The sequence below is a fragment of the Mytilus trossulus genome, chromosome 1 (assembly GCF_036588685.1).
Source record: "Mytilus trossulus isolate FHL-02 chromosome 1, PNRI_Mtr1.1.1.hap1, whole genome shotgun sequence".
Classification (NCBI taxonomy): Eukaryota; Metazoa; Mollusca; class Bivalvia; order Mytilida; family Mytilidae; genus Mytilus; species Mytilus trossulus.
The window spans coordinates 61847061-61871252 of NC_086373.1; the positions used below are offsets into that span (position 1 = coordinate 61847061).

General features: G+C 31.6%; 2 protein-coding genes across 2 annotated transcripts in view; both read left to right on the forward strand.

Moving 5' to 3' along the window:
* The window catches only part of LOC134684756 (G-protein coupled receptor GRL101-like), a 36610-nt gene extending 25491 nt beyond the window's left edge, over window positions 1-11119 (forward strand). Inside the window, exons 5-7 of the mRNA XM_063544097.1 lie at window positions 7808-7906; window positions 9323-9430; window positions 10824-11119. Coding sequence (XP_063400167.1) covers window positions 7808-7906; window positions 9323-9430; window positions 10824-11119 — 503 coding nt within the window. The remainder of the gene's footprint in view (window positions 1-7807; window positions 7907-9322; window positions 9431-10823) is intronic.
* Window positions 11120-16636: 5517 nt separating this feature from the next.
* Window positions 16637-19024, forward strand: LOC134684858 (protein kinase 4-like). Its single transcript, XM_063544206.1, has 2 exons — window positions 16637-17391; window positions 18160-19024. Exons 1-2 carry the CDS (start codon window positions 16637-16639, stop codon window positions 19022-19024), a joined length of 1620 nt encoding a protein of 539 aa, XP_063400276.1.
* The last annotated feature ends 5168 nt before the right edge of the window (window positions 19025-24192 follow it).

The window sequence follows — 24192 nt, forward strand, 5'->3', positions numbered from 1 at the left end:
GATACTCGTTATACTCTAATGTAATACTTAAAAGTATTTTTGATATTTTGTACTTTTTTTTGTAACTTTTTACTTAAGGTTTTGACGAAGGAAGATTAATCATCAGTGGTTACAAGTATAGTTTGGGGGGTAAACTACCACACATAATACTAGATGATTCCTCGGACGTCGCGCTTGTGTATTGCTGTAGAGAAGATGGAAGTGTCAATCAGTCAATGCATCTGCCAAGTGAATTTCCTTTCATTTTATATTTGGTAGGTATTATTGGAACTGAATAGAAACCAGGTCTTATTATCCCATTGTTTATCAAATAGAATAATTACTTACATTCAAGCAGTTTTATGGACGCAACTTACTCTTTAGAAATATAAAAAAAATTATCAACGTTTGCAATGTATAAAGGTTCGTCCAACAACAAAATAATAAATAATGCAGGCAGATTTTATATATTCAGTTAATAATATGGGAACAGGAACACAAAAATTTAAAAAAAAAAGAGAGAGATGCGAAAAATAATCATAGGATTTTCAAACTCATAAGTTGAAATGCCATTTCAAAAACAAAAAAACGATAAAAAGACAAACAACATTTTCAAAACAAAAAAACGATAAAAAGACAAACAACATTTTTAAAACAAAACGTAAAAGAACCAAAGACTGACCAACACAGACCCCATCGCAAACCTTGGATAATCTAAAGTGCTTCGAATTGGTACGAATAGTTATCAAAAGTACTATGATTATAATTTTATACGTCTACATAAGACTCATCAGTGACACTCAGATCAAAATAGTTAAAAAAGCCAAATTGGTACAAAGATCTTTCTTTTCATGTGTAACATTAACAAACAAATAGTTTTTTTTCAAAGAAAACTAGACGTACAAGAAGTGAGGGATTCATATATTTTGGGCAGGTCTAGCTTATGATTTCGTGTTTTAATATGATACACACTAGACTAATTTTCAAAATACAATAAAACAACAGACATAAAAAAAAAACGTGTCACAAACGCAGATTTCATATATTCTATGTTTCTATTGTTTTAATACAATAATGTTTTAGGGACCTTCCACCGACAAATGTCAAGAAATAGATAAAATGGACTGGAAATTAGACGCAGTTTACCTCCCTTACGACAATCATTCTCTGCTTAATGGAATGCTCCCTAAATTTCTATCACATCCCACGCATACTGCCCATATTGGTTTACCTTTATGTTACTACCAACCAACAAGTACGTATTTTTTTTATATACAAAAGTTTACAAATATTTCATCAGGATCAAGATGGGAGGTCCTTTATGTCCTCAATATGGGACTATGTTAACATGTATCTATCCTTTTTGTATAATTCTAATTGTTCACTATTCTTGAAGCCAATGCACATACACCCATAAGTATTCTAGTCCTTATTTTTGCCATTTATTTTCATTTTATTATATGTCATTTATTCTGTACACTATATTAACCACATCCTGACTCTGCTGTATCGAATGGTATCTGATTAATTGCCAAATATAGTATGTTTGCATGCGTACATTACGGTTTGTTTAAACGAAACAATGTGCATATTTTAGTGAGTATTTCGGACGACTTAAATAAGTGGTGAGAAAAAGTTGTCTTCGAAATAAAGCCAGCTTCTTTAATTTAATTTCAAATTCAGTTATATTGGTTTGGAATGTTCCATCTGATATAAAATTGTACAATTCATTATCATTTTGATTTTAATATATATGCATCTGAATATCATATTTGTGATGTTTAATGTAATAATTTATAGTCAGATGTCACCACATAAAGACACGTAGTACACGTGAGGTGAATTTTCATTTATTGATATTTGATGGAAGAAAATTAAATGATCATATGGATGGTACCTAATTAAGACATTTTATTTGTTTTATTCAAAAATAGAAAAACGAGAATGTATGTATAAAACTGATAATGGTGCCTCATATAATGGCCAACTAAATATTTCAAAATATGGAAAACCCTGCGATTTATGGTCAGATGTGAAGTTAGACTTTGCCACCAGTACACTGTGGATTGGAGAATTCGAAAACAACTTTTGTAGAAAAACAAGATGGAAACCGCCAAGTTGCTATTCTAATTATAAAAGAGCAAGTTGTAATATTCCAGAATGCGGTTAGTATTTTTAAGTAACAGTTAGAGAAATGTTACCACAATTGCTTTTCCCCTATTTTTTTTTTACAAATTTGCACTTTTCTAAACATTGGGCAGAATTTATCTTTGTTACGTAAACAAAAATACTGGGACTGAGTAACGTTTTAATTTGTTCAGTACAACAGACAAAATGTTATTGTATATAAGAAAATATTTATTACTAGAAGTTTACAATTTGAATATTCGCTCGTTTTCCCCTGCTTTATTAATCATGTAACTGGTTCAAAAATAAATCTATAGAAACACAAGATAAAAAAATGTAATTGGGTTTTTGAACATCCACGATATATATTTATGACTCGCACGTTTATTACTGTACCGAAATGTATGATTAATTTCCTACAGCCATCAAATTCCAAGGTTTTTTTTCGACTTTTTTTCGTATGCAACCGAATGTGACGTACCATGATTTCGTGGTTTAAACCTATAATAAAATGTTTGGAAAACTGTATCGGTGATCGAGTGGTATAAGTATGTACAGTGATCACTAGAATTGTTAACACTGCGGTCGGGAGTTCTAATCCCTCTTCGACAAATAACGTTCGAGTTCCATCGAAATTGACAAAATTTTTATGCAGAAACTCGGTGATTATTTTTGGAAACTATTTCGTTCTTTATTAAAAAGTTGTTTGATCTTATTGGTATTTGACAGTTTCAAGGAAAGCCGAGAGAGAAGAATGCAGGAATTTAAATAGATCACCCTTGGTACTTATTGCAAAGTAAAATTCTTATCATAACATATAGCAGCAGAATACATGTCTATATAAATATTACAAATTGAAATATTGTACACAAATGATTAGATGCAAATAAGCTACCCTATTAAAATGATGTATAAGAATTATATTTTTTATAATTAGGTAGTCTATACTCAAATTGCTATCTAAGTACATTTGTATCTTAAATAGTTGAAGTTCCTGCTAGTTTCAAATAAAAAAAAAATAATTAAAGAATCTTTATCAAATTTTAAGATTTAAATAAACGATTTCTTACATTAATTGTTTTTATATACTTCGAAATAATTCACCTTGTGACCAAAAGTTGATTAAGGGTATTTGACCTATAGTTTCACAATTGTATGATTTATAATTTTGTGTTTGCTCTTCTATACTCATGATACTTGGCCACTTCAGTTAAATCCTATTTGAGTTTGCTAATGGCATTTTAACTCAAACTTATCTATATTCAAATCAAATTATTATAATTTTTAAATTCAATAATCTTTGATAAAAGGTTTATGAACAGATGCGATTCGAGCATTCCATTATTCACATGCATGTTTATTTGTTTTAAGGATTTGGCCTTGTGTTAATGGTCTTTCTGTTCACTAAATTACAGCCAAATGTTATTGGAAATGCTGACATCTACAAGACACTGATTTCAAATATATATAATAAACATAAAATGGTTATTCAATTAGTTTGTGATGATGGAACGTTAAAAACTAAATAAGTGATTGCAAAATCAAAATATTTGCTTTATCACAATAAGGTTTGCATTATTTCGCAAATGTTTGAGTTTTTCCACAATGGTTTGCTTCACATTTGTGGTTTCTTTTTTGTAAAGATTTACGTTTTAAATGTTATAACGCAAAGGTTTACAATAAAAACGTACTGTTGTTGTTTTGTTTTTCTAAATAACGACAACATACTTGTCTTAAAAAAACAGATCTATTTCAAGTAAGATCAATATGCATTCAACATATATATTAAGAGGAGATTTTTTATTTTTTATTTTAAGGTAAAGTTACAGTAAATGGGCTATGTCACAGATTTCAGTAAAATTTGGCATACAACTCTGGCTCGACGAACTTCAACTGAAAATCGAAAAAATATTGCATTTATCTCATTTATCATTTGAAATATTACTGATTGAATTCTTACAAAATGGGTGAGCATTTGTATAGAAAGCACATAAAATCGGCGAAAATCCTTCTACAATTTGTCTTAAAATCGCCAAATCTCTAATTCTACTCCATAGATTTTTCATAAAAAACTATATGTTGTTGATACATACATTTCCGTTATAATGATGCAAAATAAAGATAGGGTCACCGACTTCGTTTTTACGGTATACATCATTCAAAGCTGCGTTCTTTGTGAAAAAACCCAACAAAACGTCGAATTAATCGTAACGTTATCGCGTTGCAGGCCGTAAAACGTTGATTTTTGACGTTTTTCACTACCAACAAGGTAGCAAATTGATTATTAGACAAAAAACGAAGTCGGTGACCCTACGATTATTTTAAATCATTAAAACAGAAATTTTTTTGTCAACATTATATAGTTTTTTAAGAAAACTCTATGGAGTAGAATTAGAGATTTGGCGATTTTAAGACAAATTTTAGAAGCTTTTTCGCCGATTTTATGTGCTTTCTATACAAATATTCACCCATATTAAAAGAAATCAATCTGCATTTTTTTAGATAATAAAAGAAATAAATATATTATTTTTTCGATTTTCAGTTGTAGTTTAACGAGTCAAAGTTGTATCCATATTTTTAGTAAATTCTGCGACATAGCCTATTTACTGTTCCTTGACCTTAAGAACCATTTGAATGAAACTTATACAAACATAATGAAGATGTTGTCGCATCTACGTCGTGGGTCAGAAAACTTAAATAATTAAATACGTAAGAGAAAAATTTAAAGGACTCATCAAACCTGCTGCATTGTGTCGAATAATTTACTAGTATCGCATAACTTACAACAAAAATAAATTGATCGTACTCAAAAAGGGCCAAATAATACATTTACCAGAGAAACAGCCAAACTCATTATTCCACAATAAACTAACAACGCCATGACTAAACAAGCAATAAAAACCAGACAAATAATAGTACACACGACACAACATAGAAAATTCAAGTACTTTTTAGTATAAGCAACACGAACCCCACCAAAAACCTGGGGCGATCTAAGTGTTCCGGAACGGGTAATACAATCTGCTTCATATCGTCGCTGGGCTTCTAAAATGTAGTATATGACTTTTTTGGCTACAAATACTTGTTGACACCAATGCTCTGGGCGGGGGGAAATCTTCGGTATTACAAAATAGCAAAAAAAGTTTGCTTCCAAAATGTTGTATGAAAACTTGAAAATCGTTATAGAATGGCTTTGGGGAAAAGTAATTGTATATTTCTTTATTTCAGTGAAAATAATTTAAGTTCTTGGATTATCCAGAAATGTCAAAGTTTTTATTTCACTGCTATTCACAAAAATGTTCAAGTTCGCATACGACATTTTGGAAGCATGCATTTTGCCAAAATTTTCAAAGCCTTTTTGTGAGATATTTTTTTCTTGAAAAAAATTATAATTGACAACGTTTTAGAAGCCCAGCGACGATATGTGTCACTCGAATGTTATTGCAAACCCGATAAAAGTCTAATTCGGTAGGTCACATTCGTGAAAAAAAAAGGAAAAGGCAATGTAGCTACGACATAAAGAAAATATCCGACATCATCTGTGAAACGGATATTTCATAATAGTCAACCAACTCGTGAAGGCTCCGTAAAATACACGAAGGTATGATTTCAACTTCATCACTTGTAACTCTTGATTTAATAGCTTCCTTGTGAGCAGCAACCCTCTATGAAGTATATCATAATAGACATATGCACCATAAGCCAATACCGAAACCGAAACCGATACCGAAACCAAAAAAAGGAGGGAATGGTAAATGTTTATAATGTTAATTAGAGCAAAGTTCTAAAACAGATGCAATAACTTTCCGACTATGTCTATAAGGAGATGTTTGTATATTCGTCTTATGGAATGTTCTACATAAAATTTTTTGCACGAATCTTTTCATCGACAAGTTTGCGTTCATCGTAGATAACTGAATGTTGATTGCGTAGCTGCCTTACAGTATATGGTAATGCAATAGTATGTTCTAATGAATATATGATATCGTCAAGTAAGTAACAATCACGAGAAAATGTTAAATATAGTGTGGACCGATCGCATCGTGTAATTGTTATCACCTAGAAACCATATTTGATAACAGTTCTTGTCCATTCGTTTTTTATGTGTTTCGTCATTTGATGTTTCCATGTGATTATGGACTTTCCGATTGTATTTTCCTCTGAGTTCAGTACTTTTGTGATTTTACTTTTTATTTTGTTTCCTGGGTCTCTTATTACTTAAACGTACATAAATAAAGTGTATACGACGATGACCACTATAAAACCATGCCTCGTTTTTGGTGGACGATTTATTTTATGATAGGTACTTTCAAATGATCCAACAGTCTCTTTAAAATTTGGCCAATCACACTTCGTAGATTCCTATTTTTCAGCTGACGGATATTTTATCAATGATCTGAGAGCTTGATGAAGAATTGACCAAATTTCATGGATAGCTTTACGAATTAAAGTTTTGCTAACAACAAGAACAAATAGTTATAAGCCATTCTTTGAAAAATATAAAAGGCTACTGTAAATAGTATGTCCATCACAAACGTATTAAAGTCAAATTTTATTTTCTTGGTAGCAATTTAAATAATAACATAATTTGCTAAAAGGCTGAGGATGAATATTGAAAAACATAGCACACCAAGAGGGGGGTAATCAAGCGTGTTCCAGAAAAAAAGAAAAGAAAAAGGAGAGAGAAAACATGAATATGTATAACATACGGTTGAAAACAATTATTCCAAAAGCACCATCAAGCTTTTGGACCCCCTTCTTCTGATACAGATTAAAAGTAGTTATACAATTATAATTTAATAAAAAAATGTTTGCCTTGATAAGTTTTTGTGTTGGTTCATTTGTTAATTAAAGGTTCCCTTTATATATAGTTTTTCGGAACGATATTGCATATATTGTAGAACTATTTACAGATCATTCCCTAAGACGAAACTTGAGTCATAATTAATGTACATCATCAATAATAAATTTACATCCAAATCTTAATTGTGAATAACTTACTTAAGTGTATGTTATACTCGTTAAATTCACTTTTGCTTTTTTTGATAAATTCATGTGAATTTTTAATTGAAAATACTCCATCTAGTGTTTTAAATTTCAAACAATAAAATGGAGTAAAAGGGTTGAGTTAATTAAATATTATTAACATTTACCATTTACCTTACTTCTATTTTTAGTGTCGGTTTCGGTTTCGTTATCAGTTTCGGTATCGGTATCGGCTTATGGTGAACATGTGTAATAGGAAATAAAGCTGGTGAATATTGTAGCAATTGCGAGATTTATACTCCGTATCCAGTCGCTGCTAGAATGTTTCTATTTAAAATCTGAAAGTAAATAAGTTGGGAGCAGAATTCATCTCTTTTGTCGTAATGGGGTTTTTTAAACATCATTGTAAATTTTTAGATGTAAGTCAAGATATGAGGCAGATCGTATGCATTACTATTTTACCACACAATTTGATCACATTGTTAAATAACCACTCCTTCATAATTCAGAAGAATTACCCTGAAGTAATAACTTCTCCTCTTGGTCTGATGATCTAGCTAGGACTTGTAGTAAATCCTGTTTAATTACTATCATATAATAATCGGATAATATGCAGATCAGCTTTAGCAAATTTTGTATAAGCCGAGATTCCCAATATTATTTTAAGAGCTATATATATAGAGCTTGCAGTTAACTTGTATCTCTGTTTTTACAGAGAAAGACAACCTGGAAGTGTTTGGAAAAGGAAAAAGCTATAATGCAGTCCAACACAGTGATGGAAGTCCGCCTGCAAATGCATTGGATGGTTTAATTGGTATGTTACTTAACCATGTAAACATCACTTGTCTAGAAAAGAAGTTGGTTCTATCGGTATGAAAGAATCCTAGGTTGCTGACAAAAACGCATTCTCGAATTTGTTGTCGTTATGTTTCCACTTACCTAATGCAAAAATACATTGCTACAATGAGTTTTGGATTTCCTGAATACATAGAAATTTTGTATGTTTACCTAAATACCTTAATGAAGATTCATTAGATGCAAGTGCCTGTGTTTGACAATAGCTGGTATTACCTGTAAATTGATAAAATATGCAAATGATGTGTTGTTGGTCCTAACTATTCCTTAATTTCTAATGTACTGGTAAGTAATTGACAAGTGTTTTCTAAATAAGATAAAAACTATCTGATTATATCCATTAAGTGTCTAACATTTGACTATTCTGATGTGTGTGCATGAAACAAAATTTTGAAGATTTAACATACGACAGCGAAAACGAAGGAGAGAACATAATTAACTTATGATAACGCTGATTAGCTTTGATCATTAGCTAATATAGGCAAAATATATGTAAAGGGCAATGTAGACGCCGAAGATGACAAAAATAAATACCAACAACATGAAAAAGTAACTCTCAGAAAAAACATATTTTACAAACACTACATTAAGAAATAATGACTAATCAATATGTTACCTACTAACACCGGAGACAATATCATGTGCTCAGGAAGAGGACACATATCATGTTCCTCGTGTAGCACTATTTCGATCCTTGATCCGAAAACCTCATTGTAAGTAGTAGAATTCGTTTATTGGTAGCATAAAAGTAACTATAATGGAATATCATACATGTAGCATATAGGAGGAATTTACTCAGGAAATAGGAGACGCCCGAATTTCCCTTACATGAATGAAAAGATCACAACAAGAAAGCTGAGGTTATATATGTTGTTGATTTTTTTTTGTTTACAACAGACCGTCATTCTTATCATTGTCAATGTTTTATAGTAAGACAATTACGACATAAAGCATTTAAGACTGTAATAGTGAATCCTTTATTTGAAGCTTTATACCAAATTGCATGCAGCCGAGTATCACAACTTTGAACTACTTATGAGGAGATCATTATCTCTCTGTTGGAAAGTTGATGAAGTTCAAAAGACGGATTCTGATTTTACTTGGCAAAATAAATGCTTCCTTATAATCGTTTTTGACTGTAAAAAGGAATCAAGTCGACAAAACGAAGGGAACAGTTGTGTCACATTGAAATTAACATTTTCATGACCTGCTCAACCGTGATGCACATGGTATAGATTTACACATGAATAGAATCCAAGCGTCTTCGTGATAAGTTCAAGAAATGTTTTTATTTGAATTAGAGAGGTTTGAAAGCAGGTTGTGTATGATAACTCGATTTGGCCCTTAATCTTAAACATATTATGTTGAATTACAGCTAATGGAGCATCATATGTATCAGAGAGGCCATATGTTAAGCCATGGTACTTACTTAACTTAGAAAAGTGTATTGAAGTTCATGCAATTGTTCTTTACCGAAAACAAGGTAAGAGTAATAATATTAACGTGAAATGGACAAAATGTTCTACCTAACCAACCGAATTAGACCATTTACCGGATTTTTATCACATAAGCAACACGACAGGTGCCACATGTGGAGCAGGATCTGCTTACCTCTCAGGAGCACCTGAGATCACCCCTAGTTTTTGGTGGGGTTCGTGATGCTTATTCTATAGTTTTCTATGTTGTGGCATGTGAACTATTGTTTGTTTGTTTGTCTTTTCCATTGATAGTCATGGCGTTGTCAGTTTATTTTCGATTTATGAGTTTGGCTGTCCCTCTGGTATCTTTTCAGAGGCGCATTTCATCAATAACTTATTCTTCAGCTGAACTAATACCACACTATATCTTGCTTCCATAACCAATTATATGTATAAAATGTCTGATCATTAAGAAAAGTAAAACTAGTATGCTTTTTAAAATGTCCATACACACATTTTTCATGGCATGGCAACTATATGTCTTTCCTGAAACTAAGTCCGTTTAATTGCTTAATTCTATAGAATGTATGCAGCGTTTCGGGGTTTTTGGGGGAATAATCCCATGAAAACCCTCATACGATGCCGTTTATTTATGTTTCATCCCTGTTTGTACTAGTAGAGAGCTGTGTTTCAGTTTCATAATAATTTTTTGTTATTTACCACATAAGCATATAGGTCAACCTTGTAGCAAATATCTTAAGCAGATCATCAATTCTGTTTAATTATTCGTATACATCTATAATGAAAAGAATTATCAAACAACAGTGAAAATAAACATGCAATCAAAGTTATGTTTGAGAAAAATACACATTAGCAAAAAAGAGAACTCATAATTTCATTAGATTTGAGCCATTGGTTAATGGACCCAGATTTCATTTTAAGAGGTTTTTATCAAAGGTAATAGTTTTGAATTTATTTCTCCATATATCTTTTTATGCAATTAAGTACTTTTTTTATGAACATCTCAGATGGCAGTAAATTTTTACTCTAATTCTTGTGTGCTCATTTATCCGAATTGAACGTTCTATGACGTAAATGTATATGAATATATTTACCAACACGCCTACTTTTTGTTTTCAAGCCTTTCATGTTGGCCATCCTAAAGATAAGTCTCTTCACACATTAAAATGGTTATGTTTGAATATACAAATGATGATTCGGATTTGTCAATGTAGCCTGTGTTTTGCGTTCATCATTTTGTGTTATCCCATTACCTTTGAGACAAATATAAAGAGCTGAAATCTCACAATGATTCAAATATGAAGCAACTTTGGAGGATAAAAAGGATATTTCCATCGACCGAAAGAAAATGTTCAAGTTCAGGAATAAGATATAACCAACCAATCATTGTATATTGAATATTGCCAATGACACACAATTTGTTTCGTTATATTCCAGTATGGTACCCAATAAACAACAGATATGTTGGAACTTATGTAAGTAAACATCGATGGGACTTCCTGACATATGGAGCCTACAGATGTGACGATAACAGAAACCCCTGGAAACACAAAATATTTCGGTTCCAGTGTAAACGTCCAATTATAGGACAATATATAAGCGTAAAGAACTTTGACTTTACAGACCCTGACGAAAAGCAAGGATACTTCCATTACTTTGAAATAGACGAAATACAGGTTGTTGGAAGATGTAAGTATCACATTGTTTATCTAGGTGTGCCAGATATTCCATAACGATCAACTAACTCGTGATAACGTCTGTAAACTGAACAATGGGACTTTAACTTCATGACTTTGATCTCTTGGTAAAACAACTATGATGCGAGCAGCAACCCTCTAACAAAGAAATCATTATTAAATATACAAATCCTTGAATATTTTTTTTCAAACTGAGAGTTAAATACTCTTTATGCAAGCACTAAATAAAATTTTTATAATAAAATTGAGAATGAAAATGGGAAATTTGTCAAAAAGACAACAACCGAGCAGACAACAGAAAAGAGTCACCAATAGGTCTTGAATGCAGCAATAAATTCCCGCACCCGGAGGCGTTTTTCAGCTGGTCCCTAAACAAATATATATATACTACTTCAGTGATAATAAACGACATACTTAACTCCAAATTCTACACAAGAAACTAAAATTAAAAATAATACAAGACTAACAAAGGCCAGAGGCTCCTGGCTTTGAACAACTTTTATAGTTTAACGCACACTTGAGGATGAGTTTAATCGATTATGTCTAAAAACAAACATACATTTGTTGTACCATTGCATCTGGATGAAAAGTTACAATTATATTTGTGTAGAGGAGCTCGATGTCCTATCAAGAACATTAAAAAATATTGATTATTACAACCACTAGTATCAAAAATATATCATTCTATAGCAAAGTAGTGTAACTCAATGAAATGAGATAACGGATATTTGTAACACATAATATTGCTTCATTGGAACTTTAAAAATGAAGAAAAATCGGTGCTGTTCAGATTTAAGACTTCTGTGACATTCATACGTCGTAAAGTAATATCATGTCATGTCTCACTCCAAACAATAAAAGCACCAAAATAGCTGATTTTCATCATTTTTTTTTACTTTTTTAGCTCACCTGGCCCGAAGGGCCAAGTGAGCTTTTCTCATCACTTTGCGTCCGGCGTCCGTCGTCGTCGTCCGTCGTCGTCGTCCGTCGTCGTTGTCCGGCGTTAACTTTTACAAAAATCTTCTCCTCTGAAACTACTGGGCCAAATTTAACCAAACTTGGCCACAATCATCATTAGGGTATGTAGTTTAAAAATTGTGTCCGGTGACCACGCCAACCAACAAAGATGGCCACCATGGCTAAAAATAGAACATAGGGGTAAAATGCAGTTTTTGGCTTTTATCTCAAAAACAAAAGCATTTAGAGCAAATCTGACAAGTGATATTATTGTTTATAAGGTCAAAATCTATCTGCCCTGAAATTGTCAGATGAATAAGACAACCCGTTGTTAGGTTGCTGCTCCTGAATTGGTAATTTTAAGGAATTATTGCTGTTTTTGGTTATTATCTTGAATATTATTATAGATAAAGATAAACTGTAAACAGCAATAATGTTTAGCAAAGTAAGATTTACAAATAAGTCAACATGACCAAAATGGTCAGTTGACCCCTCAAGGAGTTATTGCCCTTTATAGTCAATTTTAACCAATTTTAGTAAATCTTAGTAATCTTTTACAAAAATCTTATCCTCTGAAACCCAATATAACGTATTGGTGTTGAATTGGTATTTAAGAAATATTTGAACCATACCATTTACTTTACAAGAATAAAGACCATGTTTTCAGTGTCATGAGTTTTAGTTTGTTGTACTTTGTTGTTTAAAATTTTCTTTGTGGTAATAAGATATAGCAAAAAGAAACTCTTCAATGAAAAGTTAAAATTATACTTCATTTCCTGTTTGAACAGTCTGGAAGGTACAGGAATATATGTTTTGGAAGAGTTTGCAATAGTTTAAAAATATAATGAGTACACACAAACTACTTAGTATTTTTAGATATGTAATTATATGAACAATCTGATTAGCTAGCATTCTAAATTTAGAATGTAAAATTAAGGTATAAAATAATAATGATGACAGGGAAGAATACAGATAAAGGACAGCAAATAATATTAACATAATTAAAATAGTTAAGGGAGCTACCATTTGATTTTTATGGGGGGGCTAGGATGAAGTTTGAAAAAAATAGGCAGGACAGGAGTTTTGAGTAAAAAAAAAGGCAGGATGAGCAACTTGGTAAAAAAAAAGCAGGATGACAATTTGTGTAAAAAAAGTCAGGATAAACTAGTAAAAAAAAGGCAGGACCAAATAGAGTAAAAAATAAAAAGGCAGGACAGAGATTACAACTTAAAAAAAAAAACAGGACAAAATTTTTCATCCTAGCCCCCCCATAAAAATAAAATGGAAGCTCCCTAAGTGATTATTTTGCTGTTTATATCTATTTCACTGTGTTGTGCAGTTGAAAATAAAGTAGCATACAATTAAAAGTAAATGTATCTAATTAACAAACACATGTAAATTTAGCATTTTTTGCATGTTCCAAACATTGGCAACAAATTATGTCAACGTTGTTGATGAGAAAACATTCTTGTAAAAGAGAAGGATGAAGTTAAAACAAGTTTTCAATGGATTTAAATGTTTAATGAATTATCATTATAATTGCATTTAAAGAAATTAAAAAATATTTTAAGCATTTGTGTTCTGTTGTAACTTGTGAACTGATATATATTGTAGCTCTATAAATTGAAAATTAAAAGATTTTCTTGCTATTATTTTTATAATTTCTAAAAATATTTGACTATGTAAAAATAGGATCTATTAGTGATAGATCAATGAAATTGTGTACAAAACGGATTGCTGTGATTTCTTATCGGTCATCCCACTGTCTATATTACTCTGTTCAGCTCTTAATATTATTCTATATCATGTCTTTGTGACGTCAAATAAGTTGACCCAGCCCTAATAACTTTGGCTCGGACATATCAGCAATGTCATAATGTTTGAACCGACGTTAATCACTTTGACCCGAACTTATCAAGTCATCTTTTGTGTGCTGGTGAAGCAAAGAAAACACTTCTGAAACACGCAAATATAGTCTAATAAATCGATGATCAAACCAACAAAGACGTGGGGGCCATATATTTTTACCATTGTCCGTCATTCCATCCACAACAAACCTTTCATACACAATTATACTCCCGCTTTAAAAAAGGGGGGGAGGGTATACTGTTTTACCTCTGTCTGTCCGTCAGTCCGTCCGTCCGATGAATATTTAAGTCGCCTTCTTCTCAGGAACTACAATACAAGGATTTCTGAAATTTGGTTTCAGGGTTTATCTGAGTCAGCTTTACTGTGTGATGCGTTTACAGATTGATCACTTGACAACTTCCTGTTTACCGAACACTTGTATGATTTTACTCATGATAACCATGGAATTTCGCATGGAATTTCTTACCACAAAAAGTGATTTGTTCACCCCAGGATTTAAAAGAAACAATTATTTCTTTAGATTTGAATTGCAACAAGATATGTTCGTCTGTCAGTTTATATCAAAAAATGAAACTGAACAAAAAATGCTTTCAAAATTTAGTTTAAATAATAAAATCAATCATATAAAAGATTTGGCCAAAGTTTCTTAAAATTCGATGCAGATTTGACAAATTAGTTCACGTGTAACCAACTTTATCCCTAGACTGTATACCTGCTAGTCAATCTACTAGTAATTTAAATGTTGACGCCTCTGACAAAATCTAGCATTTCTATGTATCACTTTCGCGACAATACTGTTGCAGGCTCATCAAAAATGCAAACCACATATTGAATCTCGGCAGATATTGATTGCTTCAAACAAATGGAAGTAGAACTAACAGTAGATTAAGACTTTGACAAAAAGTGAATAAACATTTAAAACCCTTTTTTTTAAAGCAAATTTTTTACAGTTAGTTACAATTAATAATCTTCCCTGAGGCCCTCATATACATGGATACAATACAAGTAAAAAATAAATAATAATAATAATAAGAGAAAAAGCAAACATACTGTACAACATTTAAACACAATTGTATAGACATAATAGTTCAATGTACATGTACCATGATTAAAAGATATAAAATTGTTACAGATTGCATGTAGTAAATGGATATAATATACACATCATTTAATCATACATTTTAAGAGTAATATTTTTGACTGATTTCATATGTCAAAGTTCAAACTTCTGTACTCATACATATGAATGAAGTAAACATGTATTGTTTAAAACGTTTAAGGGGGCTCACGGGTCTAAATCAATTTTTTAATTTAATATAGGATTTCTCTATATTTTTCTATAAATGGACTTTATCTTATACTTAATAGAAAAATGAAATTAAAAAATGGGGTCACTGTTCATTTACGCTCACAATCTGTCTTCGAAAGAAGCCTACATTTTTAATAATATCCTATTTTTCTGTTGAACTAATAGGAGAAATAGCGGTGATATCAAAAGAAATTAATTACAGAAATCGCTTAAATTTTACAATTATTTAGTTTATTTAGTTTATGTACAGCTTATTCAAAAACAACAAAAAATTTATGTACAGCTTATTTGAAAAAAACAATAAATTTATTTATGTACAGCTTATTTAAAAACAACAATAAAAAATATAGGTCACCGATTGGTTAAAAAGATATTTCAATTTTATTGACAAAAAATGAAATTTTTGCTTTAAAGGGAGATAATTTGGAGCTTTTTCAATGATATCTACATTTCAAAAGTCACCTGGGGCCTTCATGAAATGATTTTTTGGAATGATTTTTGTACCATGTGATAAAGTAACAACTACTTTAACATGTTTAAGTAATGAATAAAGTTTGTAATAAAAATTTAATGTTTATTTTTTTTCTAAAAATCTTATACCCGCGAGCCTCCTTAAAACTAAATTTTACTCTATATGAACATTGGTGCATTAATGTTATCACCTTTATATGCCTTATAATTACTTGATTTAGGAAGTCTGTTATAATGAATATATAGATATTTTTAACAATACTGTTTAAATATGTACAAATGCACCAGCAGTACCAATTTCATAAAGCTATACATTTTTTTTACATTAAAAAAAATCCAACATAATATTGATCATTATTAAAAAAAGGACATAACATAACTTTTCCTTTCTAGCCAAAGGCAACATGTTTAGCAACTATAATTGCACTTTGATATTTTATTTTATTCCAATACATGAAGCATATCATGCTGAGTTCAAACGTATTTCAAATTGGTTTACTGGCACTCCAAACATTTTAGTTCTAACCTCATTTCTCATTGAAATTGCAATACATGTCAAATTTGCCTTACTGTCTTAATGGTGTTATCTTTTAATTCCTATTAACAAAATAGTATTTCTAATGCGAATTGGATAAAATGAATTAAAAAAGAAGAGTGGGTGAATGTGATTAGCGAATTAGATTCGAATTGAATGTACATGTGAACAAGGCATCAGTGTTCTAGATACATGTATAGGTATATCTAGTATGTCTTAACAAGTGACAAATCTTTGGCAGAAAACACATATTATATTCATGATATATTTAGAATTACTACTTATATTAGCTCTCATTATGCAATTGTTCATCCAGCCTTTCTTTTATTGCATGAAGCACTTGTAAAATTTTGTCCTCATTATTGTACATTATTTGAAAATTTTGCATATATGTATTTATAGATTTTTAAAGATGCCAAGAAGAAAAAATTGGAGGGTAGCAGAGGCTAAACGTGGTGTGAAAAACCCACAGCAACAGAGACTGACAGACTTGACTGGGGATACTGGCCCCATAAACAGTACTAGAATTGACCTTGACCTGGGTGATACTGACACCCTCAACAACAGTTACTCAAAAAATATGGGGGATGCTGACCTCCACACAAATATAAACAACAGTAACTCAAATAACATGGGGGATACTGACCTCCACTCAAATATAAACAACAGTAACTTGAAACTACTTGAAAAATCTGAATTGAATAAACTTGAAATATCTGAACCACATATACTTGAAATATCAGAATTAAATGAACTTGAAATATCTGAATTAGATAAACTTGAACTATCTGAGTTGAATCAAAACAGTAACAATAACTGTGCAAAAGAATTGAATCAAAACAGTAACAATAACTGTGCAAAGGAATTGAATCAAAACAGTAACAACAACTGTGCAAAAGAATTGAAACAAAACAGTAACAATAACTGTGCAAAAGAATTGAATCAAAACAGTAACAATAACTGTGCAAAAGAAACTTATCATATACAAACAGATTTTCTGTTAAATGAATTTAACAATAGTTATGCAAGAAAAGATTATCATAGTAATATCCAAACTGATCTGTTGCAAGACCAAAATGAACAACCTAGAAATAATTCAGAAGAGGTGCTATCAAAATTTGTCAATTCTTCTAATGCAAACTTTATTAAATTTGGAACTTTTGACCAGTATGCCACAAAATTTGCTGATCAAAGCAGGGGAAACCAATGTACTTGTAATTGCTTAGTTTTCTTATCACTCTCTACTTTAAATTTTGATTCAAACACACTGAACCTGGATTACATTTTAAATAAAGGAGATGAAATTTACAGGAAGCATGTTCAAGAATTACCAACACAGGGATTATTTAAAAATATGCTATTGAATTTTGATGAAATTCCTGTTAAAATTGAAATTCCTGAAGGGATTTTTATAATTAACAAACAAAATATTCTGTTTGGTATAGCTTTACAGTACCAAGAATTGACTGGATTTCTCACATTACAAGAAGCAATTCAAAATTGTATTAAGCAGTCAAACACATTTCTTATAATGATTGGAGCCATATGTTCGGCAGTTTATTATTATAATCATATATACTATTTTTTTGACACTCATTCTCATTCAGAATGTACACTGAATAATCCATTAGATTCCTCTGGCAAAAGTATTTTGATTGGATTTGCTGACTTACATGACCTCCTCAGTTATTTGTATGCTTTTTACACAAGTTTACAAATTGATTTAGACTCTCAATATGAAATTTTACCTATATGTATCACTATCAGTAGTAAAGATGCTGAGAAAGATGTGACCAAGCAGATTAAGAATTATTTCGATGATCAGAAACTAAGGAACATAAAACAAAAAAATAATTCTTACCAGTATATAAAGGTACCCAAATTTGTATATATGAAAAAGTACATGCAAAATAAAAGAAAAGATAAAAATTATAGAAAGACTGAAGCGGATAGAAAGAAGTCTCAAAGAAATAATTCTGATTTAAGACAGATAGAAAGACAAAGAGAACTTGTTGCTAAAAGAGATGCTAGAAAGAATAAATATTTCAATCAAAGAGAACTTGCTACTAAAAGAGAGGCTAGAAAGAATGAAGATTTCAATAAAAGAGAACTTGCTGCTAAAAGAGAAGTAAGAAAGGATACAAATTATAGAAGGACTGAAGCTGAAAGTAAAAAGTCTCAAAGAAATAATTCTGATTTAAGACAGATAGAAAGACAAAGAGAACTTGTTGCTAAAAGAGATGCTAGAAAGAATAAAGATTTCAATCAAAGAGAACTTGCTGCTAAAAGAGAGGCTAGAAAGAATGAAGATTTCAATAAAAGAGAACTTGCTGCTAAAAGAGAAGTAAGAAAGGATACAAATTATAGAAGAGCTGAAGCTGAAAGTAAAAAGTCTCATAGAGATAATTCTGATTTAAGACAGATAGAAAGACAAAGAGAACTTGTTGCTAAAAGAGATGCTAGAAAGAATGAAGATTTCATTCAAAGAGAACTTGCTGCTAAAAGAGATGCTAGAAAGAATGAAGATTTCAATCAAAGAGAACTTGCTGCTAAAAGAGAGGCTAGAAAGAATGATGTTTTCAAAAGAAATGAAACAGAAAAGAAAAAAATTGCCAGACAAGATGAAGACTACAGAAAACATGAGTCCGAACGGGACTCTCATAGAAAACAAGAATATAGATCACATCCGGAAAATATAGAACATGAGCGATTGAAAAAACAGAGTTCTAGACAGAACAAATTAGATATAGACAGATGTTATGATAAGACAATTAAAAGTACTAAAAGAAAAAAACATTGATTTCACAGATCATGAAAAAAAACTAAAAAAGAAAAGAGTTCAAGGTATAACTCTTAATGCTTGCATAAGAAATTTTAAAACAAAAATTAATGATGGTCCTACATATATATGTACTTCATGTGAACAAACTTGGTTTTGTGATTCTGTAGTTAATTCTAAAACTGTCAAAATGACCACTCCTGCTAACATGTCACATGTCTTTACTAATTTTAAATCTGTACAAGACATAGGATGGATATGTCATACTTGTCTCAATGCAATAAAAAAACAAAGAATTCCTCGATTTTCGATAGCCAATAAAATGGGATTTCCCCAAAGACCAAAAGAACTAAATTTGTATCCTTTAGAAGAGAGACTGTTATCATTAAGAATTCCTTTTATGCAGATTCGACAGTTGCCAAGAGGTGGACAGTTATCAGTTAAAGGCAATGTTGTAAATGTGCCTGTTGAAGTTCAACCTACAATAAATTCTCTTCCACATACAATAGAGAAATCAGGTACAATATCAGTTAAAATGAAGAAGAAGCTGGAATTCAAAAAGTGTGATTTTAGTGAAAATGTGAGACCTTTTGCTGTCATTTGTGCATTACATTATTTGATGAGAACAAGTGACTTGTACAAGTCTTCTGGCATAGAAATAAATGAGGATTGGATTACCGAAATCGCTAAAATAAATGAAGAAACACATGAAAATGAAAACAATAGTGCAGAAAAAGAGAATGACCAAGATCAGAATGATTCAGATAATGACTCCGATCATTTCAGTGAAGTAGATGAAAGTGAAACGCATGTTGGAAACACAGATACACTGTTAGATCACATTCCAGACGACAATCCACTATGTGATGCAGGTTTAACTTTTGCTCATGGTGAAGGTCAACGACCAATTAGTCTCTACAGTGATCCTGATGCAGAGTACTTATCTTTTCCAACTATATTCTGTGGTCAACGAAGGCCAGATAACAAAGACAGGTCTGTCTCTGTTCACTTTACTGATATTGTCAAATGGGAACTAAGGTCCATGGATAGGAGAGTAGCACAGTCTGTACCAAATATATTTTTCAAGTTAAAAAAAATTCAGTTAAAAAACATAAGTGATAAGGTCAATCTTGCTCTAAGAAGGTGTCAATCAGAAGGAAAAAAATGGACAGCAAAAGATGTACTCAATCCTAACACTGTAAATGATCTTGTAAGATTAGATGAAGGTTATTATATCTTTAGAAGTTTAAGAAATTCTCCAGTATACCTTGAAAAGAGGAAGAAAGATTTGTTTGCAATGATCAGACAGTTGGGTCTTCCAACATGGTTTGGCTCTCTTTCATCTGCAGACACTAATTGGAAAGATTTGTTACGAATTCTTGGCAAATTAAATGATGGCAAAGAATATACTGACAATGAATTGGAAGGAATGGATTGGCATCAGAAATCTAAACTTGTTCAGAAAGACCCTGTGACATGCTCTAGATATTTTGATTATCGTGTCCAACAGTTTATTAACTTGGTGTTGAAAAGTGATCATGATCCTATTGGAAAATTGACAGATTTTTTTTATAGAGTTGAATTTCAACAGAGAGGTTCACCCCATATTCATATCTTGATCTGGATTGAAAATGCACCAGTTTATGAAAGTGATTCAAATGAAGATGTTGTAGCATTTATTGATAAATATGTCTCCTGTTCACTTTTAGAAAATAATACTAATTTAGTCAATTTGCAGATTCATAAACATTCAAAAACATGCAGAAAAAAAGGTCACCCAATTTGTCGTTTTGGTTTCCCCCTTCCACCTATGAAAGCAACAGTAATCTTAGAGCCTTTAAAAGAAAATGATGACATAGAAAAGTACAAAGCTATATATAAAGAAATACAAAACGAAATTAATACACTTCACAATTCTGAAGATATAGACCAGATGACATATGACATGTTTTTAGATGATGTGTTACAAATGGATGATGAAAATTATATTAAGGCCATAAGAAGCAACTTGAGTGGTCCAAAAGTTTTTCTCAAACGAAAACCATCTGAAGTCCGTGTTAATGGTTACATGAAAACTGTGTTGATAGCCTGGCAAGCAAATCATGATTTACAGTATGTTTTAGATGCATTTGCATGTGCAGTGTATATTGTTTCATATATAAGCAAGTCACAAAAAGGTATGAGTGCATTGCTAGACCAAGCAGCAAAAGAAGCACGACAGGGAAATTTAGACTTGAAGCATCAAGTAAGGCACATTGGGAATTACTTTTCAAATTCTGTTGAAACAAGCGCACAAGAAGCAACATACTTAACACTACAGATGCCTTTAACAAAAGCTACAAGACAAGTCGTATTCATTAACACGTCTCCACAACACAAAAGAACTTTTCTCCTCAAGCAATCATCGGTTCTAGAAAAACTAGGCCCAGACTCTACTGAAATAGAATCAGACAATGATATTAAATGGTACTCGCGTAGACCAAAACAACTGGAGAACTGGTGTTTAGCAGATTATGTATCTCAGCTTGAATTGCAGTATCCTAAAACTGAGTCCTCAGATGATCACGAAACAGAAGAAAAAGATCATGAATCTGATAATGAAAATGAAGCGGCAAATGCAGATATTATAGAAGAAATCAATAACAAAATCGACATAACCCTGAAGAATGGTATTCGAATATATCAAAGAAAAACACCTAAGGTTATAAGATATGTTAAATACAATTACAAAACTGACTCTGAAAACTTCTACAGAGAACGCTTAATGTTATTTTATCCATGGAGAAATGAACTTTCAGATTTGCAATGCGACCATGAAACATTCGAAAACATGTACTTGACCGTTGCAAGAATTTTAGAAAAAAAAGCTAAGCAATATGAAGGAAAAGTGATAGACCTAGAGAAAGCTATAGAAGAGGCAGAAAACGATTGTAATGAGAATGATCAAATAGCACCTGCCACACAGCAAGTAGAAATGGAAGATGCTGAAATAGGCCCAACAGAATCTGAACAGTATGTACATTTCAATCCAGATAGACCAACAGAACATAGACTGTATGATATGTCCCGTGAAGTTGGAATAGAAGCAAGAACAGTAGAATTGACAAATCATGCAAACAGAATAAGTGAGAGGGATTATTTTGATTTGATAAGATCCTTGAATAAGAAACAGTGGGAATTTTTCCAACATGTTGTCACATGGGTTAAAACAAAACATGAACCATTTTATACATTTTTGACAGGTGGAGCAGGATGTGGAAAATCTGTAGTTGTAAGAACAATATTTCAAGCTTTACACAGACACTTATGTTCTATTGAAGGTGAGGACCCTGACGATATTAGAATTCTTCTTTGTGCTCCTACTGGAAAGGCAGCTTACAATATAAATGGTCTGACCATTCACAATGCTTTCCAGATACAACCATATAAAGGACTTGACCAGTCATTGTCATGCGATGTTCTCAATACACTCAGAATGAAATACAGAAATTTGTCTCTGATTTTGATTGATGAAATTTCAATGGTTGGAAATAAAATGTTCTCTTTACTGGAGAGAAGGCTGAAAAAAATCAAGGGAAGCAACTGTTCATTTGGTGGCGTGAGTATCAAAGCTATTGGTGACTTTTTCCAACTCCAACCTGTATTTGACAGCTGGATTTTCAATGATCTAAGCAAAGGATTAACAGCATTAGCTCCTAATTACTGGAAATTATTATTTTCCTTTCATGAACTAACTGAAATAATGAGACAAAAAGATGATTTGGAATTTGCTCAATTACTAAATAGGTTGAGACAAAATCAGCTGACTGAAAATGATTTTGCAGTTTTAAATACAAGAACTGTTTCAATCAGTAATCCAACATACAGAACTAATGCTACTCATTTGTTTGTTGAAAATGCTTTAGTGGATAATTTTAATTTGCAATACATATCTAAATTAGGCTCACAAAAGGTTAAAGTTACAGCAGTTGACAAAGTTTGTGGGGATTTACCAGCATCTGTAAAAACAAAATTACTTAGTTCTTTACCAGAAAAGCAGTCTGATACAGCAAACCTTGCAAAGGAAGTAGTATTAGCAATTGGGGTGAAATATGATCTTACAGCTAATATTGAAGTCACTGATGGTCTCACAAATGGTTCAACTTGTGAACTTAAATTGATAGAGTGCAAAACGAAATCTATAAGACCAAGTATCATATGGGTTAAGTTTGAGGATGCCAGAATTGGTGCTAACAATAGAAGAAAATATTCACACTTGTTTGGAAAAGATGTTGAAATTACATGGACTCCAATGTTTGACATTAAAAGGTCATTTACTTATAAATATAAGACCTTTGAAAGAATTCAATTTCCTCTTCGTCCAGCAGCTGGAAAAACAATTCATAAATCGCAAGGAGATACATTACAAGAAGTTGTTGTTAGTCTGAAATCAAAACGTAAAGGAAAAATTCCACATATTATTTATGTTGCACTAAGCAGAGTCACATCTTTAACTGGATTACAGATATTAGATCTCAATCAACAAGCAATAGCTGTAGCAGAGTGTGTTCGACAAGAATTACACAGACTAAGGACAGATGCAACTCTACAGTTGTGCTTTAAGCCATTGTATAATTTATCAAGAAACTATTTTAAAGTCGTTTTCAACAACTCAAGGTCATTGCATGCTCACTTTAATGATATAAAATCAGACCCTAACATCTTGGATGCTGATGTTATTGGTATTGCTGAATCAAGACTTATATCAATAGATGAAAATGGGGATTTTCATTTACCTGGTTTTGAACCACCAGTTCGGTTAGACCAAAAGCAAACAAACTTTAATACAAGACCACCTCATGGATTGGTATTATATTATCGAAATAATTGTATTCTTCACAATACAGTCACTTTCTCAACTCCATCGTTAGAGTTTGTTATAGCAGACATAATATCACCTAGCAAAGGTGTTTTTCAGATTGTCTTTGTTTACAAGGCACCAAACTGCAAATTGCAACAACTCAAAGATACTTTCCTTGCAAATCTTCTTCCTGATGTGTATTTAAGACTTCCAAAAATTATCATAATGGGAGACTTTAATATTGATTTAAACACTGGGAACACTTCTTTTTTAAAGTTCATAGAGATTCATTTTGCTGTTCACAAATTGTGTCTAAACCTACTACATCTTCTGGTACACTGTTGGACTT

Coding starts and splice junctions, on each gene's coding strand:
- LOC134684858 (XM_063544206.1), top strand. CDS start 16,637: ATGCCAAGAAGAAAAAATTGGAGGGTAGCAGAGGCTAAACGTGGTGTG. Junction 17,392..18,159: donor AAATTTGGAACTTTTGACCA/GTATGCCACAAA, acceptor TAAAAATTATAG/AAAGACTGAAGCGGATAGAA.